We start from the raw sequence: 14,528 nt of genomic DNA, 5'->3' as shown, positions 1-14,528 counted from the left end.
AAAGAGGCCAGACCCCTAAAGGCTGGCTACTACAAGATGCCTTTTCTTTGGCATTCTGGGAAAAGCGAAAGCAGGACGAGACGTCAGATCAGCAGTTCCCAACTGCTGGAGATGAGGGAAAGTTTGACAACAAAGGGGAATGAGGAAAATTTGGGGAGATGATGGACTTGTTCTGTATTTTGATTGTGGCTGTGTTTGTATGACTGGATAATTTGTCAAAACTTACCGAACTATACATGAAAAAGGGTTAGTTTTACTACATTAAATTATACTGTAATACAAATAATGGGGACAAAGGTTATCTTGCTTGTTTAAGAAATGGTGTAGCATAAATAGTTCATGAAAAAGTGATACACAGAGAGTTGGTGATATGTAGCATTTATGTAGCATAAATAATAATATTTAAATAGCTAAATTAGAACTAAATTATACATAAAAGTGGATTAATACTTTAGAATCAGATTGGATTGTAGATATCACTGGATATCTGAAGTCATCCAATTCCTCCACTTGCAAATATATACTTTCAAATTATTATGATTAATTATGAATAACTATATAAAATAAATATATTGACGTACCTCCAGGGATTCTTTGCAAAACTTTGCTCAAAGTATCTCCAGTTATTATGTTGTAACTTATCATAGCTAAAAACACAAAACAACAGTCACCAATAAATCATCATATGTTTCACCTTGAATATTTTGAAAGTAAACAGTTATCACTTCTCTAATAGTGGCATAAGCTTACTTTCAAATATTTACTTTGGTTACAAATATGTAAGACTTTAAAAATAACCAGACAGCAGATTTGTGGGAGAATATCAATTTGCATTAGAAAGATTTTCACTTTGATTCTTTTCAGAACATCTTTAAATAATAGTGAGTTTTGGTAGGCATTTAAAATGTGATTTGTTGTGTTATTAAAGTTCAGTGTCCAAATACTCTTTAGGAACACATGTATTGCTCAAAGTGAGGAAAAATAACACAAAATTGTGACGACTTCAAAAGCAATATTTGGGGGAAATATTCTTAGCCTTCTGTAGAGACATAAGGAAATTGTGGTTTGAATAACAGCTTCTGTGTTATTAATTTTTAAAATGAAATCAATTCAGCCATTGGTGAATGTTAACACATTACTTATTTTAGAAGTATTGGGTGCAAACTTAAAGTAGCATGTTGGCCTTGGACATGACTTCCACAAATCCTTAGTTTTTCAAAAAAATTTTAGCTTAGAAGAAATCTATTATTTCTCTCATTTACTTTTATTCCCAGATCATTCTACAGGGTTGGTCAAAAAAGTTTGTTTGGGTTTTTCTATAACAGCTTATGGAAAAATCCAAATGAATTTTTTGGTCAACTTAATATTCTTCACCAAACTAGGGAATTACAAGCATTAATCCAGTGAAAATCAATCTTACTTTATTTTAATGAAATAATTAGAAAACAGACCAAAAGGAACAGAAAACAATGGAAATATAGCTAAAAACCCAGTGTGGAAAATATTTCAACTATTAATATTCTTTAGTGACTAACAACTATTAAAATTATTTTATTCAGAAATGGTTGTATATTTATGAAAGTGATTATAATATTCATGTTCATATTCATCCTTACCAATGAAAGGATACAAAAATTGTAGAACAGAGAGTAAGAGATATCCTGGAAAGCCAAAAGTTCTATTGACCAAAGACTGGTAAGTGTCTGTTCCAGAAAGGGCAGCTCCTTTTATCAATAGAATGAGGGAAAAATCTGTGGCAAAAATAACCATTAAAAAAATGTCAGATTAGTTTTTTAAAAAATATTTTGACTTAAAGAAAAATACAAGCTTCAAAGAAGAGTTCAGTGCTAAAGTAAATTACCATGGCAAGGCTTACTTTATTTTCATAAAACATTATCTTTCATGAAACTGTACTGCTTCCAGTTATATACTTTTTAATCAAGATGCAAACAGACTTAACATATCCATGCAATGAAGTTAAAGCTTCAGTTTTCTATTTCACTTTCCTAACATAACCAATGCAACAACTATTAATAGGATGTGGCTCAAATGTTCAAGCAACAGAAGTTAGATTATCCAATATTTCACAGGCATTCAACATGTGAAGACTGAGAATAAAACATGCTGTTAAACATTCAGAAAAAAAATAGAATGAGGAGAATCAGATAATTTGTTTTATAACAGAGTACAATTAATATCTTTGTTTTATAATCATTATGGTTAACAGGCTGCTGCTGCTGCTGCTAAGTCACTTCAGTCGTGCCCAACTCTATGCCACCCTATAGATGGCAGCCCACCAGGCTCCCCCGTCCCTGGGATTCTCCAGGCAAGAACACTGGAGTGGATTGCCATTTCCTTCTCCAATGCAGAAAAGTGAAAAGTGAAAGTGAAGTTGCTCAGTCGTGTCCGACTCTTCGAGACCCCATGGACTGCAGCCTACCAGGATCCTCCATCCATGGCATTTTCCAGGCAAGAGTACTGGAGTGGGGTGCCATCACCTTCCCCAGGTTAACAGGCTACTCTAAGAATTTTTTTGAAATTTACTGTTTAGAGATTTAAGTTCCAATTTTAGAGTTGAAATTGAAGATACAAATATACAGAAAAATGTATAATGAAAAGTTAGTCTCTCTCTCATTTAACTCAATGCTTTTTGAGCACCTAGAGAATAATACTGCAGTTCTACTAGATACACAATTGTGCAGAAGGTATGATTCTTACTTTTTAGTATAAGAAAATCACAGTAAGAAAAAGAAATTCTTACTTTTAGTCTTGCTCATGTTTCCATTACAAGTGATTTTTTTTGTCTTTTACGTTATTCAGAAATGTATTAGAGTACAAAGAAGAAAATACAAATCACCGCAACATCATTTCCACCTTGATTCTCTCACGTCTTTGAAATTTCTTTTAACAAGTTCATCAATGAGCTCCAAGTTGATAAATCCAGTAGAAACCTCTTAAATATTAATTGTATTTGCCTTTTCAGTAGCATTTTCCTTTCTGACACCAGTTTCTCTTGGATTTCCTACCTTTTGAGCCATTTATACTTAGTTTTTTCACCAGTTTCTTTAACTCTTCCAAATCCTGGATTCTGGGATTTTTTTCCCTCACTCTTCCAGATGTCTTACTGTGATCTTATTCATGGCCGGCTTCAATTTTCACACAGATGTTAGGAACTCCTAAATTTGTATCTCCAGTCAGGACTTCCCCAAAACTCCAGATTTCTGTGTCTAGCCGTCTAGTAAATATTTTACCTTGAAGATCTTGTAGGCATCTTGATTTAGGTGTCCAAATTCTAATTTATATATTTGTTCTGGAGCCTGCTTCTGCATTCATATTTCTCCAAACTGAACAGTATCAAGAGAAACCTGAGAGTCACACTATATTTCCCATTAACCACCACCTTCTATTTTCCTTTGGCCCCTAAATCCATTAACTACCGCATCATAAATTATTCAGCTGTATCTCCTCATGTCTAATCTCTAACCTGCTTGAAGGGTTTACCCCTCTATTACTTCTTGCCTGAAAACTCCTACTAGTTCTCTCATTCCCCATCCTCTCCTTACCAGTACTTTCCAGACATTTTCTCTCTCACCAGATGAATACGACCATAGCATAAATACGACCATGTCTTCTGCTTAAAATCCTCCAGGAAAATCCTCTAATGGTTTTGAATAAAAATCAACTCTTTTCATAATTTTTCTCAGAAAAAATGTTTATTAGTTGTGGGATCTTGAATGAAAGTCTGAGTCTCATCTGAAAAGTAAGGCAATACCTTAACCTTGAAGAGTCTATGAGGATGAGGAGATGATGTTCAAATGCCTACCACAATGCCTGGCATGCTACAGATGCTAAAGGAATGAAAACTTGTGCTATTTTTAGTTATTTTCTATAGGCTGCATATGATATCAGAAAAAGCACTGCATTTGGAATCTGATGAGAATGACAGTAATGATGATGACCACAAAAGCACTCACAAATACTTAACACTTTCTGTGGGTAAGCCTTTTCCTAAATGCTTTATATTTATTGACATGTTTCAGTTCAGTTCAGTTCATTTCAGTCGCTCAGTCGTGTCTGACTCTTTGTGACCTATGAATCACAGCACTCCAGGCCTCCCTGTCCATCACCAGCTCCCGAGGTTCACTCAGACTTGTGTCCATTGAGTCAGTGATGTCATCCAGCCATCTCATCCTCTGTCATCCCCTTCTCCTCCTGCCCCCAATCCTTCCCAGCATCAGGGTCTTTTCCAATGAGTCAACTCTTCGCATGAGGTGGCCAAAGTACTGGAGTTTCAGCTTTAGCATCATTTCTTCCAAAGAAATCCCAGGGTCGATCTCCTTCAGAATGGACTGGTTGGATCTCCTTGCAGTCCAAGGGACTCTCAAGAGTCTTCTCCAACACAACAGTTCAAAAGCATGAATTCTTCAGCCCTCAAACCATCACTAAAACCCTACGTAGGTGCTATTACAATCCTCCATTTGACAGATAAGAAAAGTGAGGCACAGAAGTTTAAGCAAACTGCTAAACGTCACAGGGCTCATAAGGAAGAGACAGGACTCAGACCCTGGTAGTCTAGCCCCAGAATCCATATATGCATTTAACCAAAATCTCAACTCTGTTGCCAGTAACTGCTGCTGCTGCTAAGTCGCTTCAGTTGTGTCCGACTCTGTGCGACCCCATAGACAGCAGCCCACCAGGCTCCCCCGTTCCTGGGATTCTCCAGGCAAGAACACTGGAGTGGGTTGACATTTCCTTTTTCAGTGCATGAAAGTGAAAAGTGAAAGTGAAGTCGCTTGGTCGTGTCCGACCCTCAGCGACCTATGGACTGCAGCCTACCAGGCTCCTCCATCCATGGGATTTTCCAGGCAAGAGTACTGGAGAGGGGTGTCATTGCCTTCTCCGCCAGTAACTACTGACCTTAGGCAAATCATTTTAACCTGCCAAAGTCTCAATTTCCACCTTCATAAAAAGTAAAACATGCATACCTACTCCATGGAGTCAGAAAGATTAACTATAGTGGCTGCAGTCAGGCCAGTCATCAGGAAATGGTAATGATCATCATTACAAGGGAGCCTTCATAAATGCCTCTGCAAACCTCTCTAACTTTGTATATTCCCTCTTACCAATATCAACCCTATACTTTAGCCAGACAGAATGACTTACACGTTCTCGTTTGCATTTCCACATTTCTGTCAGCCTAGAGCATCCTTTTATTTTCTTTGCTCATTCTCATTTTTTCAAAAATAGTCAGTGAAGGGGTCTTTTCCTCCCCAAAACATGCCTGCTCCTTTGAGGCTAGGTTAAATGCCAGAATCCTTATTGTCATGCACATATTTATATTATGGTATTTTTTATGAAGGTCACAACTATGTGCTTCTTTTTCTGCCTAACATACTACATTGTGAGCTTCATGTGCCAGGAAAAATGTTCTTTATTGCTATAATGGCAGCAGTGTTAGTAAAACTCTATTGAATGAATCAATGATCAGCAAAACAAGATTGCTAGATGTCTACGTATCTGATAGAAATTTAATATGATAAAGTAACCTAATAAACAAATTTTAAAATATTCTACAAGCACAAATGACATAGTAATTCATCCTATATCCTTTGTTTAACAGTAGAAAAACCGTCACATATGAGTTGAGTAGTGTCCTGAAGGATAAACAGGCTTTTACCAGGTAGAGAAGAAAAAATAATGTCAAGCAGGGGTACTATCCATAGGTAGTCAGTTCGGCATAGTCTATATGTGGGTAATGGAATCATACAGAATGGCTAAGATCCAAGTCCCACACAAGGCAGTGGCAGTGACAGGGTGAAAGAGAGGTCAGATTAGCAGGGGTTGAGACTAAAAGTGCAGACTGTGCTGAACCACAAAATAATTTAAATGAATTTTTTTTCCTATGGTCATAACAAAGTTTTGGAACATTTTGACTTCGGAAATAACAGATCAGGCTGAGGTTTTATGAAGATAACTCTTGTAGTAATACGAAGGAGAGACTAGAAAGTTAAGGATATAGGCTAAAGGCAGGAAAATTAAACAGCAACTTACTAGCCAAGGAAGGGAATCAGTGACGACTGGTAATAGGAGGTAACCAATTTCACAGATGCCGTGAAGTTTTGATGAAGAACTGTGTGGTTGGAATGAGACTGCTAAATTTTACAAAGGTCAAAATGTATTGCTTAAAAGTAACAATTTGCTAAGAATTTAGTCAATAATAGATGCTTTCATTTACATGTAAAATACAGGCTATAAATAAATCTCTCAAAAGTTTTAGGAATCTCAAATATCAATCATCATAACATTTCCTTTCATTATAACATTTTGATCTTGCTTTAAGTATATTATATGCAAATCACAGATAAACCATGAATGAATCTATGTTATTCAACAGGTGAATTTTCTTTTACATCGTTCCATAGGCTTAGACAATAAAAATTATTTTACTCTAATCAACAAATATGAGAACCTTAAAGCAAATTAAAAATCATTTGCTGTAAATATTTACAATTCTTCCTTTTTCCCCAACATTTCACAAACATGAAAACAGAACTTAGAAACACCATTTGTTGAACTGGACGTATCTCATTAAAAAGACAAAGGCCTTAAAAAGACAAAAGAATAACTGTAGAGACAAACAATTATATAATTACAGCATCAATTTAAAGAATAACTCAATATTATAACCCTATTTGTAGATTTTGCTCTTAAAATCCTAATTAAGAAACAAAAAAGAATCATAGTCTATAATTTTTTTTTTGCTTCTGCATAGTCATCCTTTATTTATCAAAACTATGCAAGGATTTTCATCATGCAACTAAATTAATAAGAGTAACTAATTTCCACTGATTAGTAATTTTGTAATATATGACTTGGGAAAGGCCTGCTCCTAGACACTGCTGTAGGTTTATATACAGCATCAGTTGAAAAACATTCACATAATGATCTGCGTATGTATAATGTGACTTTGCTTTAAGGAACTATTCATTCTCCTCAAGTGTTGGTTGAGATTTTGGTGATATATATTTAATTTTTTTTCTACCTTCTGGTTTACGATGTGTGCAAATGTTCACAGTGCACTTAAATAAGCCATGGTTATTATGCCTGGGAGGAAATTAATTATTTGTTCATACTGATTGACTGGGAAACAAGAAATTAAAAACAATAAAGGTAAATCCTTGAATGGGATTTTTTTAGTGTGCTAAATGTTCTCTTGAATAAAATAAAAATTAAACACCAGCAACTCCGAATAAGCACCAAGTTACAGATTTCCTATTACTTAAGCTACAAATTAAGAGCTGTAGAAGCTAAAAGCAGCTTAGGTTTGGGGGGTTGGGGGTAATGAGAAGACAGCAGGGAGGAAGGAGTGTAGGCTCTGAGGCAATCTTTACTTTATTTCTCAGCCTCAGGAAAGATGGCTGAGTTACAGGCCGGTTTTGGAAGACTGAGATTTTATAGGGGATGGCATCTTAGAGTCTCAAGAAGTAGAGCTAACACAGAGACTCTTGGGCATGGGATTTAAGGGAGAACTCTTAGGAGATGGAGAGTGAAAAGATAAGCCAGGGGCATAGCTCAAAAGGACACTGTCTTGGTGGAGACCGGAGGCAGCCCAGCCCGGAGGGGGTGGCGCTCTGCAGCTCCAACTGTGCTGCACATGGGTCCCTCCTGGGGGCAAGGAGGCCAGCTTTGGGGTTTCTAGCAGTCATTTGGGGAAATGATGGCTGGGATTCATAGCCTCATAGGAAGGTGACACTCTTGAGGCCTGGGTTGCCACTCCACCGAAGGGGACTGTTGAGGTGTTTCGCATCACCTGGTAAAAGGCAGCTCGGTGATCACACATAGCAGCCCACAGCAGCCACCAGTGCAGAGGTGGGGAGGACTGTCTGTGGCACAGAGATCCTAAGGCAGAGGAAAGCCTTTGTGTTCGTCATGAGGGGTACTGGGGGGATGACAGGGCAGGGATGCAAACACAGTAAGATAAGATGACTAGTTGTAAAGCCTGTACTTAGATGGGGAAGTGGCCAAACATAGGTGTAAATGAACTTATTACATGAAAAGTGGGAAGCGGGACAAAAGGGATACAGAAGTGCCTTACTGCTACCTCTGAAGACTGGCAGGGGTGGTGGTGGTGGTGCGGGAACCCCCACTGGCTGAGAACCTGGGCTCTTGGTGCCATCTGCATGAACAGAGCTTGAAGAGGCTGTTCATTCATGTGCACCTGTCCATGTTTTTCGTGGGAAAGGAATTCCTGACATCTATATTTTCAGAGTACAGTCTCAGCCTTAATCAGTCTTTAAAATGACTCCTCCACCTACCACTATTGGCAGAAAGTGAAAACGGCACATGAAAAGGATTTAGGCCTGGTAATATATAACACTCTTCTAATCTGTTCAGAGGATTAGCAAGAAAAGTAAATCTCCTCAGTCATAAATGTCTAAATTCTTTCGGATTCTTTGATGTACTTTTTAGTTAGGAAATTCAGTTACAGGGGATGTATCTGTGTGTTTGTATAAAACAATCATTGCATAATTTAAGTTGCAGGAATAAATAATTATATAGAATTTTTTACCTGTAACATATGAAACCCAGAATAAAAGCAATATGCCCAGAGGAAAGCCAGCTTGCTTCATTGAATAAGGCAATCCTGGAAAAAAAAAAATGTGCCACCCATCACATTAATAAAACATGCAAATAGAGAGGTTTTCCCCCAATTACTGTATACAATAGGTTAAGAATATTAACATATTTATATGAGATAGTTGTAAACAGTGCATCTGAATACTAAAATTAAATGTTAGCATTATAATACTGCAGAATAAAATGTTGTAAATTAAGGAGATGTCGCTAGAGTGAGTTTATGAGGTAGCAGAATACGATAAGAAAGCATCACATGAAAAACAGATGCCAATTCACACAAATAATGTTCATTTCAGGGTTTTACCAGAATCCGCCTGCAATGTGGGAGACCTGGCTTCAGTTCCTGTGTTAGGAAGATCCCTTGGAGAAGGGAAAGGCTACCCACTCCTGTATTCTGGCCTGGAGAATTCCAGGGACTGTAGAGTCCATGGGGTCACAAAGAGTCAGACAAGACTGAGCAACATTCACTCTCAGGGTGTGGGGACACCTGACCTAGAATATGTGGAGAGTAATGACCCAGAGCTCTCCTTACAGGCTGGCTGGGAAAACAGAGACAATGATGAGTCTAGAAGGTTTGGGGGACTTCTCCAACAGTCCAGTGGTTAAGATTTCACTTTTCAATGCAGAGAATGTGGGTTTGATCCCTGGGGGTCAAACCAAGGATACTTCCCAGCCAAAACACCAAAACATAAAACAAAAACAATATTGTATCCCTATCAAGCTACCAGCGGTATTTCTCACAGAGCTAGAACAAATAATTTCACAATTTGTATGGAAATACAAAAAACCTCGAATAGCCAAAGCAATCTTGAGAAAGAAGAATGGAACTGGAGGTATCAACCTGCCTGACTTCAGGCTCCACTACAAAGCCACAGTCATCAAGACAGTATGGTATTGGCACAAAGACAGAAACATAGATCAATGGAACAAAATAGAAAGCCCAGAGATAAATCCACACACCTATGGACACCTTATCTTCGACAAAGGAGGCAAGAATATACAATGGATTAAAGACAATCTCTTTAACAAGTGGTGCTGGAAAAACTGGTCAACCACTTCTAAAAGAATGAAACTAGATCACTTTCTAACACCATACACAAAAATAAACTCAAAATGGATTAAAGATCTAAATGTAAGACCAGAAGCTATAAAACTCCTAGAGGAGAACATAGGCAAAACTCTCCAACATAAATCACAGCAGGATCCTCTATGAGTCACCTCCCAGAATGCTGGAAATAAAAGCAAAAATAAACAAATGGGATCTAATTGAAATTAAAAGCTTCTGCACAACAAAGGAAAATATAAGCAACGTGAAAAGACAGCCTTCTGAATGGGAGAAAATAATAGCAAATGAAGCAACTGAAAAACAACTAATCTCAAAAATATACAAGCAACTCCTGCAGCTCAATTCCAGAAAAATAAATGACCCAATCAAAAAATGGGCCAAAGAACTAAATAGACATTTCTCCAAAGAAGACATACGGATGGCTAACAAACACATGAAAAGATGCTCAACATCACTCATTATCAGAGAAATGCAAATCAAAACCACAATGAGGTACCATTTCACACCAGTCAGAATGGCTGTGATCCAAAAGTCTATAAGCAATAAATGCTGGAGAGGGTGTGGAGAAAAGGGAACCCTCTTACACTGTTGGTGGGAAAGCAAACTAGTACAGCCACTATGGAGAACAGTGTGGAGATTCCTTAAAAAATTGCAAATAGAACTGCCTTATGACCCAGCAATCCCACTGCTGGGCATACACACCGAGGAAACCAGAATTGAAAGAGACACGTGTACCCCAATGTTCATTGCAGCACTGTTTATAATAGCCAGGACATGGAAACAACCTAGGTGTCCATCAGCAGATGAATGGATAAGAAAGCTGTGGTACATATACACAATGGAGTATTACTCAGCCATTAAAAAGAATACATTTGAATCCGTTCTAATGAGGTGGATGAAAGTGGAGCCTATTATACAGAGTGAAGTAAGCCAGAAAGAAAAACACCAATACAGTATACTAATGCATATATATGGAGTTTAGAAAGATGGTAATGATAACCCTCTATGCGAGACAGCAAAAGAGACACAGATGTTTAGAATGCACTTTTGGACTCTGTGGGAGAGGGAGAGGGTGGGATGATTTGGGAGAATGGCATTGAAACATGTATACTATCATGTAAGAAACGAATTGCCAGTCTATGTTCAATACAGGATACAGGATGCTTGGGGCTGGTGCACAGGGATGACCCAGAGAGATGATATAGGGTGGGAAGTGGGAGGGGGGTTCAGGATTGGGAACTCATGTACACCCGTGGCTGATTCATGACAATGTATGGCAAAACCAATACAGTATTGTAAAGCAAAATAAAGTAAAAATAAAAATTAAAAAAATAAAAAACCAATATTGTAACAAATTCAATAAAAAACTTTAAAAATGGTCCACACCAAAAAAAAAAAAAAATCTTAGAAAATAGAATAGAAAGGTTATGAGATTCGAGGAAAGACTAACTCTGGGGTCAAGATGGGCAACTCTGTAGGAAAAGGAGAGGAAAATAAGAAGGCAAAGGTATTTTTTATAAAGCTGAACCGAGTATGTAACATTATTTATTATGAACTTTTTTTGGGGGGAAAATGGGCAATTTTAGATTGTGTACAATGAAACATTTAAAATAAAATGTAAATAAACTATTTCTACCCAGGATGCTTTATTCCCTGAAAACCTTCCCCTTTAAAAAATTTGCTGAGCTTAATTAAGAGGTACTTTTCAAGGTTGCTGACATGGATCAGCTTAAAGTATTCATATTAGGAATTAACTCCGGGATTCTGCCTACACCTCCAGGGCACATGGAGGCAGAATTTCAAACAAATCTTTGCCCCTACTTGCTATTACTTTCGGAGAAGGCAGTGGCAACCCACTCCAGTACTCTTGCCTGGAAAACCCCATGGACGAAGGAGCCTGGTAGGCTGCAGTCCACGGGGTCGCTAAGAGTCGGGCACGACTGAGCGACTTCACTTTCACTTTTCACTTTCATGTATTGGAAAAGGAAAGGGCAATCCACTCCAGTGTTCTTGCCTGGAGAATCCCAGGGACAGAGGAGCCTAGTGGGCTGCTGTCTATGGGGTCGCACAGAGTCGGACATGACTGAAGTGACTTAGCAGCAGCAGCAGCAGCAGTTATTACTTTGCGTCAGTTCCTACATTTTATCTATCATATGAAAAAAATTGCCTATATATGGAAAATAAAATCAAGAAACACATCAGTCTGAGAAAGTCAAGAGAAGTAACTCAATTCAGATGACTCTGACTAAAATGTCAAAACTTTATATGGAAAAAGTAATAGTCTCAAGGAGCATCTGCAGGATTTTGATTTGTCTCAGCTTTTCCTTAAATTGGATGTTTTCAAATAACAAAAAGAATAAGAAGCACTGAAAAAAAATAGCTGCATTTATTATTATAATGCAACGCACTTAATTTTGCCAGAAATTTACCCCTGGCTTCAGACTGGGAAAATATGAGCGCTCATTTCTTTCAATTCTGATTACTTGGCTCCTTTGTTTTAAAAATCCATTTAAAAACAATTTCTATTTATTGATTACAGTTAAAATTAATATATCATAATAAGTTTGGACTTTAAATTTTAATACTATATAAATGGGTAAGGAAATATTACATGGATTTGATTTTTCACGAAATTGCTATGTTTTCACATTAAAGTTTTGTATCTGCAATATATCCAAATATCTGGAGGTTGTACACCTCCAAAAGGTTATAGAAAGATGATTCAAGTAACAGTAGATATTCCAGAAACAGGGGAAAAGGTAAACTTGGTAACATTACCAACTGAGATACAGCCCATGAAAAAAATTTTTTAGTTATCTTATATCTGCAGCTTCACCTTAATCTACCACACACGGAGGATACTCTCAAGTGTAGAAAGAGTGTGTGAATCACCACCCCATCTTTAGTATAAGAGACTGATGGTGTGCACACTGGAAAACAGGAAGGCTTTTATGAAAAAAAATAACCAATTTTATAATTTAAATTTTTTTCCTTTAAAAGTAGTCTATGAATACTAGCAACATAATTAATGTCTTAAATTCGGCCTTTTCATTGAAAAATTAAAAAAAAAAAATCAAACACTTACCTATTATACCAGACCCTATAATTGAGTTGACAACATTAAAAACGGCAGCAGACTGACGGCAAGTTTTCCCTTTGTGCTTATGTTCAGAAACCAGGGTTTCTCTGTCATCTTGATGGCTCTATTTCAGCATATAAAAATGCGATTAAATAAAGACAGATCAAAAATTTTGAAAATTTCAAGATAAATACGCAAAGTAGGAGACTAACATGGTATTAGTAATAATAACAAGTAATGTCAATAATGGTAAGAAGATGAAGATAATAAAAAGTAACAATAATATTTAGTAATTCAGAGCTTCTGAACACACTCCATCCTAAAATGTGCTGATTACAGCTGGGCCAAGTTCGTGGACTGCTGCATGAACTCCTAGAGTACAGGATCTCCCAGGGAGCAAATGATGTGATTTTGTGTGTGTGTGTGTGAAATGAAAGGGGTTATATTGAAAAGTGCCTGACCCCCTCCCCGCACCCCCCCCCCCCACGAAAAAAAAGATCAAGGCAATTTTTTTTCTCTTCGAGAACCTTGTTGTTCAGTCGCTGTCGTGTCTGACTCTGCCATCCGTGGACAGCAGCACTCCAGGCTTCCCTGCCCTCCACTATCTCCCGGAGTTTGCTCAAACTTACGTCCACTGAGTAGGTGATGTTATCTAATCATCTCATCCTCTGCTGCTCCCTTCTCTTCCTGCCCTCAATCTTGGTGCTAAATCAAGACCCCAGGTGAAGGCAGCTGAACTCCTGCAGGTGAAGGAAACTTGAACGGTCCTGCCTTCAGAACCTGTCTCATCCCCAGTTTTACCTGCGGCGGGATGACGGGCCTCCGCCCCGGGTAGCCCATGGCTGCACCCGGGTCTTCGGCAGGTGGAAGGTTCGCGGGCGCGAGTCCTCGTCTCCTCCGCGACCTCCGAGCCCGGCGTCTGCGCGCCGGGAGCGAGTCGGGTTGAGGCTCTGCGGAAGCGATTCGCCCCTCCTCCCGCGGGCTACCGCTCCAACTCGGCCGCTGCAGTCGAGGCGCTTTCCCCTCCGGGTTTGCCCAGACAAACGCACCTTCCTGCTGAGGCGGAGATGCTACAGGGAGTTTTTTGAGACAGGGTAGCCCTCTCTTCCCGTATTTCGCCCCTCCCTCTTTTTTTTTTTCAACCCTCCCACCCAACCTCCAGTTACAAAGTACAGTTTATTGTGCCCACGCTGACCTGCCCAGATGGCACAGAGTTAAGATGGCCTCATTCTTGTCCACTCCCAAATTAGCTGCCCCTTGGCTGAAATCTGATACCCAGGTAAGAAGGCACTCACGGAGCCTCTTTTCTATTGCCACCTTCTCCTGCTCCCTCTACTTCTTTTATGTTAGAGATGACCCATGAAAAGCTAAGAGTTTTAAATGGAAAATAAACAAAAAACTTTTCTAAAGTTTTAGCAGAGTTGTTTACTAAGCATGCTTTTGTCAGCTGTTTTCAGAATAGATGACTTACAGAAAGGAAAGGAAGATGGAAGGATAGTGGAGTCAGGTAATGAACCATAAAAGGGGGTAAGGAGGAGTCAGGGGATGGGAAAGAAAAGGCACCTGCAGTATCCGAGCCGCAAAGAATCTTAAATGACCCTCTGTTCACCCCTGTTACCCTAAGATGAGGAGACAGGCCCAGAGAATATTCAACCACAAAGAGAATACATAGAGAACAGTTTCAGGGACTGTAAGAATGGTAATATAACATCTTCTTATCAAATAATTAAAGAGGTTCTTTTTCAT

At 38.4% G+C, this 14,528-nt stretch overlaps 1 protein-coding gene across 2 annotated transcripts in view; it reads right to left on the bottom strand.

Moving 5' to 3' along the window:
- Positions 1 to 13,622, bottom strand: part of SLC38A11 (solute carrier family 38 member 11) — a 65,142-nt gene extending 51,520 nt beyond the window's left edge. Inside the window, exons 1-5 of one of the 2 annotated variants that reach the window (XM_068969208.1) lie at positions 13,584 to 13,622; positions 12,789 to 12,906; positions 8,570 to 8,644; positions 1,617 to 1,751; positions 582 to 647 (exon numbers count right to left, since the gene is read on the bottom strand). In XM_068969208.1, coding sequence (XP_068825309.1) covers positions 582 to 647; positions 1,617 to 1,751; positions 8,570 to 8,644; positions 12,789 to 12,906; positions 13,584 to 13,622 — 433 coding nt within the window. Of the gene's footprint in view, positions 1 to 581; positions 648 to 1,616; positions 1,752 to 8,569; positions 8,645 to 12,788; positions 12,907 to 13,583 lie in introns of those variants that run through there. The other variant, XM_068969209.1, reaches the window with a different exon arrangement.
- Positions 13,623 to 14,528: the final 906 nt, after the last annotated feature.

The sequence above is a fragment of the Capricornis sumatraensis genome, chromosome 3 (genome assembly GCF_032405125.1).
Source record: "Capricornis sumatraensis isolate serow.1 chromosome 3, serow.2, whole genome shotgun sequence".
Classification (NCBI taxonomy): domain Eukaryota; kingdom Metazoa; phylum Chordata; class Mammalia; order Artiodactyla; family Bovidae; genus Capricornis; species Capricornis sumatraensis.
This window is presented reverse-complemented; position numbering and strand designations above follow the sequence as displayed.